Consider the following 12,910-nt stretch of genomic DNA (forward strand, 5'->3'; position numbering starts at 1 on the left):
AAGTTTCTCTATCACATGTAGAGACTGGCTGGATGAATGCACTGAGGAAACTATCCTTCTAGATGCGTTTCTAGAATTTTAAATACGCCATTCGCATTTATGTAATGCATAACATTGCCTATGGTGTTTATCAGGTTTGGCAGATATTAAGACTTTGCACCACAGTTGGACGCTCTGTGAGAAATGAATTAACAAAAAAAGTTTGAATAGCTGAAGGAATTATTTCTCAAAGGTCTAATGAAATAGCTGCAGAAATATCTGCACTCAGTGATTTGTTCAATAGGTCTTAGAAGTTTTGACTATTAATAGAGGCGGAAGCATTACCACCATCTCATATAGTCACCAGCCTTGTGAATTAGGCTAGTCTGATATATGAGCCATCCGTTTTACCACCTAGAACTACAGCAAAATTGGAGCAACAGAAGCAGGGTACAGGAATAGTCTTTATCCTCTATGGAACTATTCATATTACAGGCACTAGTCTAGAGCTTGGATCAGTTCTGAAAAGCAAGCCAGTGCACAAATAGTATGATAATGAACATTCTATGTTGTACAGGGCCATAAAAGATGCCATGAAAAAAAAGGAGCAACTAACATGAAGGACTATGTTAGAGAGACAAATTAAATGAGAAAATAAATTCTTAGTAGGGGTATAAGAAGAAGAGCTATATGAAGTCTAAAAGCAATCCATGGGTTAACAATCTTTGGTAAAATACCTGCATTAAGTTCTTTTCAAGGTTTGTAAACTCCAAAAATATCTAACAGAGATAGCATGCTCTTATGAACAAAACTATAAAGACTTAGCTTGACCACCAAATCCTGAAAAGAAGGGAGCCTTCATTTGCTTTCTACTGAGATAATTACCCATGTAAACTGTGTGGAGAAAATATACTGTATTTGGCTTGTTCCGTTTCATGGGCTCGAATTTAAAATGTCACCTTCTTGACTGTTAAAACCATGACAGAGTAAAGGTAATAGATATTTTGAGGCAGGGGCACATCTACATTGAATGTAGGAAATGCTACAATTAGTTGTGCTTTAAACAAATCTGCTGATTGTTCAAAAGGCCCAAATGATCCGACCAATAATGGCATGAATCCAGCTATGAGGATGGAAAGCATATTTGGTACTGTAATTAGTGGCCAAAAATGTATTTAATTAGCATTATGGAAAACAATTTAATGGTTAATATAAGGCAAAATACATTTAATTAAATTATTACCACTAACGCCTTCTAAAAGTCTCCCATTTATGCTGTAATGGAAGCAAATCTGAACAGGAATGAGAAAACCTTGTTGCCACAGAGTCTAGTTGAAAGTACAGCAGTGAAACTGTGAAAATGAAATAATATTCTAACTCCTTTCTCAAACTCTCTTCCCTAACAACCAAAAGAAGTCCTCGCTCACCACCTCCCATAATTTCAAAGGGCAGGGAGTGGAGAGTTCAATCCTAGGGACAATATGGGCCTTACACTGATAACACAGCCAAAGTTCGTATGGTACTGCAGGTGAAAACAGTGAAGCATTCCTGCTTGAAAAAGGGGGAAGCAGGACATATTAGCCCCTCTGCTTGTTAAATGGACCACCCAAGTCCACTACCTGCCTCTCCCTCAACATCACTAGGTCTACAGGCTGCAAAGTCTAGATTCTCCTCTACGGATGATGCAATTCCATTGACTAGAACCGAAAACACAATTCCCAAACCACAGACAGAGTTGTAGACTATTGCGGCAGAAGGGACTAATCATCAATACACAAAAACACAAGGTGATACCACTAAAGCCGTTCACCATGTTTAAAGAGAAAATTAACAGTTTATGGAGAACAAATTCTACTAGGATTATCTAGGCATTCGCTTTACTAAGAACCTTAGCTGGAAGGACTAGATATCAAAGGCCAGTACTGTACTGCTACAAACATCAATGGTTGTGCTTAAATTTAGACAAAAAGGTGGGCTGTCAAAGCATTAGTTTCTTTCTTCATACCTACACAGAGAAAGCAGTAGCTGCTGCTTGTATGGCACAGAGCTGAGAGGGCATGTTAACCTTTATGTGTTGCAGGTAGTTTAAAAAACAAAAAACAACAAAAAAATAAAAAAAAATGAAGACAAAAAAAGACATTCGGCCTTATAATCTCAGACGTGACTGAAACAAAACAAATGTTGTACCGGATCAGGCTGGTTAGAAACCCAAAATATACCATGTACCTGCAATCAGTGGTGGAAGTAGAAAGTTATAGCACATTTGGGGGGAAGTAATTGGCTAACCCATGCTAGGAGATTATTAAGTATCCTGTAATTGGGCTTTCTATGGGCAGACCCATGCAAGGTCTGCCCAAGTACAGCGGAAATTGTGAAAGAACGCTACCAGTCATTTAACTGGGAGGCAATGCTTGCAAAGGTCCGATCAAGCAGCAGGATGAAAGACTACCCTGAGCACAAATTGAAACTGTGTTATAAGTGCTGGTTGAAGCCGATTAATCTTCAGCAGACATATGCGCTCTATATCACGTTCAAGATGGGGACCTTCCCCATTAAAGACTAAAAGTTTTTTTTTTGGAGGGGGTCGGGGGGATTAAGGATAACGTCATTATGCTCTTGGGTACCAAGAATATAAGTGGCTTTTGCCCTTCTTTAGTTCCTGTGGAACAATATCAAAGGGTGCTGGTAAAGGATTGACTACTTAATGACTTCAGTTCTACATCCTACTATTTATGTGCAGTGTGGCCATTGGCTAGACATACACCAGAAATTTGCAATGATCCTTGTATTACTGTCATGAACTGATTATTAATTGAACTTGTTTTATGCTTTCTAAATCACAATTACTAATGATTGAACTTTATCGAAATCTGGTTTGGACATGGGGAGAAATATGGATGTAGCAAATCTACCAATATATATTATCACTTTACAGTTTTCACCTGTACGAACGGATTGGACCTGAATTTTAACATCTACCAATGACTGCACTTTATTTAAATATGGCGATAAAATGTAGATCCCGAGATCTTGCATATACATCTGCACTTTGTGTTTCCCTTGTACAAACATTAAAATTATTGATGTAGCAAATCTGCACATAAAGTTGCACTATGGTATGTTCCTTATGGAGCGGGAATTAATTTGGTCTCCTATTAATGACTGCACTTTATTGAAACATAGTTAGAAATTAAGGATCTTAGGGATTTGCACATATACCTGCACCTTAATGTGTGCCCTTGTACAAGCAGACCAGGACTGCACTTGGCTTGGAAGTGATGAGACTGCCAATCTGCACTTTTATATGCTCCTTTTTTTTGGAGTATATACTCTATTGGATTAGCACTCGCCAGCATCTTCTCCACCACTCATGATTTATGGAGACTGTTAAGAGATAAACTATGTGAGCTGCTGCCAGGGAAGAGGAGTTTTTTTTACTCCTTTCTTTTATTCCAGAAGTTTTATATGGATATTAAAAAGGTATTTTTTTTTTTTTATATTACACTGTAAGGCGACTGATCAAACAACTAAAAACATTAAATTGGATGTGGGGAAACATACAGATGCTAGTTACAAAATGGTCCTCTAAGGTTTCTAAAAATGTGTAATTGAGGGGGCCTTAGTTTCATTTCTGGATTACTTAAAACTTATTTCAGCAGGCACATGGCATGACAGGTCATACAGGTGATAAGCTATAGCACCGAGGGTTTCTTTCAATCTAAGTACTTTATTTTGCTGTTTGCCCTTTCCTTTCATCCCCCACTTGGGCCAGTGATTTGACATTGTACTGTATAAAAGTTATTCAAGCAAATAATTGGCAATTTACGTTTTAATTGCTTTTTGGGATTTACTGGTGTCAGTGAGATCTGAATTTGGACTGCAATACAATATCGGACTGTAGCAATGTATTCTGGTGTGTTGTCAGTGGCCAAAAGACAAACAGTAATACTACAGAAATAGATAACATTTTTGATTTAAGGATAAATACTCAAAGCCAGCACTATCGACATTGATACTGAACTTCTTAACAGCTACAAATGTCAACATTACTTTTTGGCAAAAATACATTGAATAGTAAAAGTATCATTATGTGTAATGAAACTTACTTGTGTTGGTACAAGAACAGGAGGATATGCCAGCTTGTGATGCCTGTACATCCAAAATGAAAAAAGTACGATCACTGCAATTACCATGATGGGCACCAATGAATAAAGAAGAGTGTTGAATAAAGGTGGCTTTGGTGCAACAGGATTTGATGTGGCTGTAAATAAAATATACATATATAAAAGTAAAGTCTTGTGTCGCAAATATTAAAAAAAAAATAAACACACTAGATTTAGTTACTTATTGATAGGCATATGGGTGCTGTTGCACAAAAAGCAAGGAACATTATACGAAGTTGAACATGGCAGGCCTTCAACATATGTATAATCCAGGCATGTGTTTGGCATCATCAATACACAGGTGGTTTCTCTGGTGATCCAGATAGTGGCGAGTAGATATACAGCCTGCGTGGACAAGAAGGACTCTAGGTGTATTGTGCACAATACATTTTAGGGGGTCTTTGGCCTGCTGTTTTTTTTATATAATAACTCCAACTGCAATGGCCTTCTTGTAGGAATGTCTGCTCCTAACACCACATGGCTAATAACTCTAAATAATGAGCCCAAGGAATTAAGGGATGCAGAAGACAAGGTATATTAACTTGTTCTGTTTTAGAACAGCACTTGCCATCAACTCAGCCAGACTAGGGCAACAATTGACTTATGCAAAATCATAACATGAACCAAAAGAAAAATAACCAATCACATCTTACCTTCACCATAGGATTTAGAATAGAAAAACATAGCCCAATATGGGGCAACAGGATGTTGTGACTGCATCAGAGGAAGCCAATATTTACCATTCTACTCTTATACAGGAAAAAATGGTTTTGGTATTGACGTGGATGCTTGGATATTTCCAAACTACTACTGCCCCTTTATTAAAGTCTCAAAACAGTACCTTGAGACCCTTTTCACCTCAGGTTGGCACCAGGCACGGCTTTGTGCTTTCCATTTCACATTAGGCAAAGAACATCAAGAGTTAAATATTAAGATCCGCTTATATGAAGAGTACACCTTTTATGATCATGAAAAATAAACTAGCACCGTTTGCTGGACCTGCCTTGATGATCACTGCCAACACTTTTCAGATTATTACCTTTTTAGGAGCACTCAATTTGAAGTAGGCCTTAGTAAATCCAAGGCCTACTTAGCTAATGTTTCTACTCTTAGCTATGATACTGAATGTTTCCTGGGAATATAGGTCTTGATTGGTTGCTACATAAAATACTTAGAAAGACGAAGCCCTCAATGATATGACAAACTGATATAAAGGGTACTACTCCCCCCTTATTAAGAGTATGAGTGTTTGACAGTTTTTTTTTGTGGGGGGGGGGGGTAGGGTGTTGAACCTCCTCTCTGCTTAGCAATTTAAAAGCGGTCAAGGTTAACCTTCTTTGTTATGAGTTCTTTGAGTCTTAAGCCTTTCCAGAAGCAGTACTCAGAGGTGACCTGCAAAAAAAAATGTGTTTGGAAAATGATGGCACATGGGATTACCTTAAAATTAATTTATCTCCTGTATCATGGAAAATGATGGTATGTTCAAACATTCTTCTTAATTTTTTTTATTTTTTTTATTTTTTTTAGGTAAACAGCACTGGTGGCATATACCTGAAGTAGTGATAGGAAAGTCAAAGTTGGATGGCTAAGTCAGTTATCATAATTTCTGTATAGGTTAGAATAAGTCAGTCACAAAAGTGGTGTTGGACACAACGGGCAAATTATCCACAGTCTGGAAGCCAGCATTTTTCCATTTAACCCACAAATAGTAAACCAAACTTCTCAACGGTGTAAAAGCAAATATTTTTAATATTCACTTACATAAAAAGTAAGGTGAGAAGACCCCAAAACAGGCAGCCTGACAAAAGATATAGCAATTGTTCAACCAGTAAGGAAGTACATTTAGTGTTAAACTAGATCAATGAATCATCCAGACTTCAACAGTTATATGGCCATTCATTCAATTCAATCATAATTTGAAACCACACAGCCACTGTATTGAATCCAAGGGCTCCAGATTTGATCAATTTTTATGGCAGCCTCCATCACTATATGAATGTCTCTGTTCAAAGGGGATCAGTCCGTTTGGTGATTGTTGGCATCTGAAAAGTCCTCCAAAGCTTAGCAATATCTCCCCTTGCAAGCACCAACCCCAAAAGCATATTGAAGAGTATTTTAGCAAACTTCAACAGGGGAATTTCGGTGGTTTGGGGAGGGGAGGTGTTTAATTTCCCACATTCCTAGTATCCTGGTCCTCCCTTCCATTGTGACAGACACCCCTGTTACACCGCTTAAGGATTCAAGTATAGCCTTATAGTACTATACAACCTGGTGGCACAACTGGCAGTGGGATAGAGACTCCAGAATATTGCTGCTGCTCAGACATTGTATTGTATTGCAAAAGTATTTATATGGCGCTTACTACCCCTGAAGAGGCGTCGTGTTTGCCTGCACCCTACCTATTTCACACAGTAGAGCATGACTGCAGGACACAAAACACATTGTATTAAATAGCTAAATCTGGTTCTTAATTCTACTTATCTAGGGTAAACTAGTTCCTCCTCCCAATTTGCATGGTCTCTATATCCTTTCACTTTTTTCAACCATGGGAGACAATCACGTGTGGCGTTATTCTGCTACATATATGGGAAATCTGTGTGAGTCTTAGCCCAATGGTTAAGAGTCCATATCCCCAGAGGGGTAGCTTCAAAGCTTCTTACCCCTGAAGAGGTGTACAACACAAGAGTAAATCACATTTAGCTACTCAGTAGCTTTTATGCCAAATTCTAATTATTTGAACTGTTCAAAGGTTAGTAGACCCCCAGCTTCCCCACACATAGTCCACTGTTGAGATTCCTATTGAGTCCCATACACTAAAGTCCTTTATTTTCGCTAAATTTGTGCAAAAAATAAGCTGCACCAAAAGGTGGGAGGGAGGGGGTTTATATTGTAAATGACTGCTCAAATTTCAGACAGCAAAAGTGTTTTCTATTCTTTGATTGCGGACGTGAGGTGCCTCCAACTATCGCCCCTTTCTTTAGTCAGAGATTGGTGCATATATTTATCAGTTCAAGAAAAATAAATGCGAGCTAACTAATACCATCTAATAAGAGACAGGGCTATTCCTCAATTATATATTCCCCTCTGCAAGTGATTTCTGAGGTGCATATGCATTCCTCAGTAAGAACTGAAAGGCTGGCTCTGCATTCTCAAAGTAGGCATCATTGATCCTGCATGATGTGTGTTTGAGAATAAAAGGAATAGGAATCCTGGTTGAGATATTTTAAATACCCTGCTGCTGAGCAGGGAGAGGAGAAACTCCTGCAAAAGCTGTGTATCTGATTTGAAGTGCTAAGGACTCTATTCAAATTATGGTCTGTAGGGTGTGTTTTATTGCTCATGACAAAGATTCACATATATTTAAAATCTCAAAAGTACTAAAGCTTGCCTTAAACTCACAATATAATTATGTTCATCAAACATATTTTTCACCTGTCAAACTCAGCAGGATTTATCCCACACGCTCTGACAAAATGTCCCTGCTGCCAGACCCTGAATGTAGACTTTAAGCACATGGGTTGGTACTGTACTACCCGGTCACATTACTGGGCTCAGGTGCTAGATAGCCTTCACAGTGCTACGGGCTGGACTATTCCATCAGACATAAAACACATACTTCTAGGATTCATACCTTCCCCCATCAGGTAGAAAAGTAAGTAGAACATTTCTTCTGCTGGGTTTAACATTAGCTAAACGATGCATTGCTATAAAATGATTAAGCCCCTCACCCCCCGTTAGACTCTGCCTGGCTCAGAGACACTATTGAGTGGGCTACAGCAGAAGAAATTTGCATGTAATGTGCACACCGATGACAAACTAATGGATGACCTAACTGCATGGCCAACCATGATGACGGATCTTAAAGATGCCCTATCTGAGAATAATCCTGATCCTCCAGATAAAACACCATATAATACGGGCAACAAGTAACTGTTGAAGATATGTATTATGATGTATTTTTTATTTTAGTGGGGGTGTCTTTTACAAGAGCAGAAGGGGATTGGGAAGAGAGTTTGATATGTTATAATGATCTTGTTGATGAACGTTACATTTGATAGAACCTGTGTATATGCCAAACCCGATGGATGTGTAATGTTAAAACATAAGATTATTAAAAATAATAATAATAATAAAAACCTCAAGTCGTCACACAGGGATATGTAGTTCTCCGAAAACACACTATCCAGTACCAACAATTACACTGCAGCTGATAATGATTGTTCATTGAGTACAGACCATACTGCAATTAAATGGAGGTCCAAGACCTCTGTTGCACGTCTCATGACCGCAGTGAAAGAAGCACAGTAATTGTTGGTGGTCCAGAGGGAGAAAAATCAACCCAGTATCAGAAGATGTATCAAGCCCAATGGCCTCCTACCTGGCCATATACAAATTGTCATCATAATGGAGGGGGTAACATCCCCATCATCCGCACTATCCTATCCAAATGGTGGCAGAGACTGATCTGAATCTCAACTAAAAAGCTAGTAGTGCAACAGAGGACGGCTTAAAAGGCACAGGTAGTGTTGTGTTTGAATCCGACTGAATGAGGACTAGGAATGTCAATGAGGATTTGAGAAACAACCTCTGTCGAAGCAGAGGCAATTTAGGGTTGGAGTCAGACATCGAAATAGGTATAGCTTCTTACTCTGGCTCCAATAGCATGAATACCATTATTGATGTCAAAGGTAGTGGGCAGATTTTGGCACTAGAGCAGAGGTTGGCACCAATCACATGTACAACCCCAAGTGGACTTGAGGTGCACAGATGGTGCCGGAGATGGATTCGCCAGCGGACTCCTAGGTCCCAAAGGTGCATCAGGGAACCACAAGAGTGTCAATGATGCCCAACATGGCCTCCATGAAGGCTTGCAAGTTGCCGATTATCTGGGGGACTCAGGCTGCGCCGCAGCCAATTTTGGAAGCTGCTCTTCTCTTGATCAAGACCAGGTGGCATGTCAAAGCCTTCTTAACTTCTCTGGAGACAGAGTGGCGGGGGGGGGGGGGTAAGTCCCTCTTGGCCGTCCTGTGTTTCCATTGTGTCTTAGACCTGGACATAAAGGTTTCCTTTGGTGTTCGGCTATGTACAGTTTCACTTTACGGCTCAGGGTAGCCTTTGGTTTCATGAGGGTGCACTCCTCTTAAGACTGATTCGTGCCTAACACAAAATACATTCCTTGGGGGGGGGGGGGGGCAGGGGGACAGGGGGGTCTGTCAAAGATATTTGTTTGCAACAATCCCTGCATGGTTTAAATCCTATGGTTATTTGAGTCAACATAGTTTCCTTGCACACTGCACTTTTTTGGGGGTTAAAAAAAATAACCTTGCAAAATGTTTGTCAAACAATGGATAAAAAAGAACAAAGCTCCAGGTCCACATCTGACGGCCCATAACGAAAGGAATTAAAGATAGCGTGCGAGGGGGGTGTCTATATCGGCTGCACTGCAAAACTTCCAGGGTGGAACTAAATCAATGGGGAAGCAGAAGATACCGCCAACTTGTGAGCTGGAGCACTGCAGTGAAAAGGGTCCCTATCTAGTTTGGCGTCTGAGGATTATTTTAATGGCGAGGAATTTGCGGTTATAAGAATCCATCTAAACTCCGGGGCTGAGCATAGCCAATTGTGAAACATCACTTATTCACTACTATTGAGAACTGCTTAACTCCCAACCTTTCTGTCACCATACCGTTTGAAAATTCTAGTCTCCTGTCTTTGTAAGGTGAACTGCCATGCATACCAAGGGAATGGTTTACAGCATTGGATGAATTATTTCCCAACAAAGATGCTACACCGCATGTTGGATATTCCCATACGAACACTCTGGGATTTCATACACTAGGGGGAATTATTGCAACAACGTACTTACCCGTTGTAACATTTACAAGACACCTTGCATCAGATTTGGTAGGAGTTCAAGTTAATGGCATACTAGATTTCCCTCTACGTAAACCATGCAGAACCCACTAAAACAAGAACATATTAGGATTTTACAGCATGTGGCTGTTAAGAATCCATGCTGCCTGCTAGAACTACAACTGATTAGGTGATGCATGCTTCCGCTGGATTATTTGTCCCCTAAAGACTTGCATCAAAAACGCTAGGAGATTTTTTCTTGACTGGTCTGCAGGGACTGAGATACCCGAGTATGATTCCTCGCTGGGGTTTTCAGAAGCCTTTGTCCTGGTAAGGTAAGAAGGGCCTGGGAACAGAGGGGGTAATGACCAATGGAAAACTTTTCCAAGTTGACTAGGTTTGTTAGGACCAAGCCTGAAACACTACAAAGTATGGTTCGCTTCAATTGCCTTCACCTGATCTAATAACCATACCTGTAATATCATAAGCGCTGAACAAGAGAAATCATTAAAAAGCATCTGGCAAACCAGTTAAGCCTTTTCATTGAAAGGGCACCTTGATGTGGCTGGAACGTTTTCCACACCTAGCTCCCAGCCTCTTCAAACTAGGAGAGGAAAAGTTGAATGATGTTTTGACAGATACTGCAGGGTTCGACCTGCTAAAGATAAAGATGTTTAAGCAACTTCAGTCCATATATCGAACTCTGGCCTCACAAATTAACTTCTCTTGCATTTGAAAGTCACCAAGGGGTTTGAATATCCTGCATCTGCATTTAGCATCTTGACAGCAAGATTTACTGGGATTCGCACAAACTGCACATTGTTGTATGTCAGAATGTAAAGTTCTCTGACAAAGTGCCCTTCAAAAAGCATACTCCAGGCAATCCTCGTTAAGCTACCTTCAGACGAGTTACACATAAGAATTCCATACGGCGATTTAAATATTTTTACAGGTTTTCTTACTTTCGCCTTTAATTCTTTGGACAATTTGCTCCCCGTCCCTCTGGATAGTGACATTTTTCTTTTTTAATTAAAAGCATTTTATTGTCTTAAAAATTATTCATCATTTTCTGACACATTATTACGTTTATTACTTCTTAATGTTAGGACCTCTAATTTTGGGATCTTTAAATATTTTAACTATAGTTTGGTTGGTGGTTACAAACACATTTTCTAAGGATCCCCTTCCTGCAACAATGAATAGAGAGAGACTAAGGGCCAATAATTAGACAGGTTAACTAAGCAAGAGAAAAATGGTGAGAGGCCCCGTAACCAACAAAACCATTCCATATTATGCAATGAAAGACAGGTTACAGGAGAAAAATATATATATTTGCAGTTCAGCAAATTATAAAGTGTTAAAATAAAAAACGAGTTTGCTTTAATGTAAAAGCACATTTGTTTACTTCATTGTGATATGAAAGTCTGCAACAAGAAATGCTGCAATATAAAAAAAAATAGTTACTTCAGTATATACTCTCGCCTAAAATGCTCATATTTGCTGTAGACACAGGTGCCCACGCTGCCAGTCCCATATTCCTTTGAAGTTATATTTATTATATCACTGCCAAAAATTACTTTATCAGGATACGCTCACAACACCGAATGTAGAAGACATGCTTTTTAAGGCACAACCTTTCAAAGAACTTACGTTGCGTTACTTCCATTTCGGGCACATAGAGGAACATTTTATTACACGTGTCCCCTTCACAGCAGCAGAAAAACACTTCAGGGCTTTCCTTTTTTTCTATACATTCATTGCTGAAAATATAAGGAAGACAAATTGTCACTGTTGACTTTCAACAAAACTAGACTTCTCACTTGTTTGAAAGAAGATACATTATTTAGGTTTCTTTGTGTTTCAGGAACATATAGCAATGGGAAATTTCGGAGACCATACTACAATGCAGTCTGAAAGGGGAAATTAGGAAGAAAAAAAAATGATTAACCCTTGAGATGAAGATATTTAAAATTGTAGTTTTATTTTAATGGGTCATGTTAAGTGGACCAAGGAATGACCAATTGGGGAATTTGAGATTAGCCCACAGGTCATGAAGGTCTTTTTTTTAAAAGGGGAGAGAGGGGGAGAGAGACAGGGGGGGAGACAGAGAGAGAGAGAGGAGTTCAAAGGGAGAGGGAGAGGGAAAGAGAGAGAGACAGACAGACAGAGACACACAGACTACAGTCACTTTTTTCCACATTAAAACAAGCAGCAGCCACAGTGGTTTTTAGGACAATGCAGTCTGAAATTGTTGTAGTGAGTGGAGCTACGACAACGCAAGGAGGAGAGGCCTTTGCGAAAAGACGCCCTATTTACTACCATCTTGTTGGGTGCCAATGGCTTGCTGACCAAATAAGTGTTCTGGCACACGAGGAGTCCTTAGGGACCGAGGTGAGGGCATGGAGAGGAGAGGCAAGTTGTATGATGACTTCTGGTCTGCTGGCACCTATTGATGAGGACACTCATTTCCTAAAGATGGATCTTGTAGAGAGTGCGGGGTGTTGAATCTTGGGAAAGGGGTATATGGTACTGCTCCGGCAGAAAAAGCTCAATGCTCTATGCCTGTCTGCCCCCTGCTGTGAATAAAACAGTATTTAAAACCAACGACCTGAGGACGGGCTGGTCTGAAATAAATGTATTACTGCACAAACTGGCAGTAGTGACCAAGCCCTTCCAAAGCAAGGCACAGGCTCATGCTCATGCTGCTTTTCTCCTTTTACCCTGGTAATGTAAAGCTTGTTTGTTATGGTTTTACGTACCATAGCAACTAAGCTTGTGCACAACAGAACACAGGTTGAGGTTTTCTATGCATCTTATTCCCTTAAGGGAGCTGCTACTATAATTCCTAATCTGAATCTGCTGCTGTATATCTAAGAGGCAGCATTCGACTGAAGCTCAAAAGGCAAAACAAAGTC

General features: G+C 39.7%; 1 protein-coding gene across 1 annotated transcript in view; it reads right to left on the minus strand.

Moving 5' to 3' along the window:
- Positions 1-12,910, minus strand: part of ACVR2A (activin A receptor type 2A) — a 249,853-nt gene that overhangs the window by 189,894 nt on the left and 47,049 nt on the right. The window contains exons 3-4 of the mRNA XM_069225237.1: positions 11,646-11,755; positions 4,086-4,240 (exon numbers count right to left, since the gene is read on the minus strand). Of these exons, the coding sequence (XP_069081338.1) occupies positions 4,086-4,240; positions 11,646-11,755 (265 nt within the window). The remainder of the gene's footprint in view (positions 1-4,085; positions 4,241-11,645; positions 11,756-12,910) is intronic.

Source organism: Pleurodeles waltl, chromosome 3_1 (assembly GCF_031143425.1).
Source record: "Pleurodeles waltl isolate 20211129_DDA chromosome 3_1, aPleWal1.hap1.20221129, whole genome shotgun sequence".
Lineage (NCBI taxonomy): Eukaryota > Metazoa > Chordata > Amphibia > Caudata > Salamandridae > Pleurodeles > Pleurodeles waltl.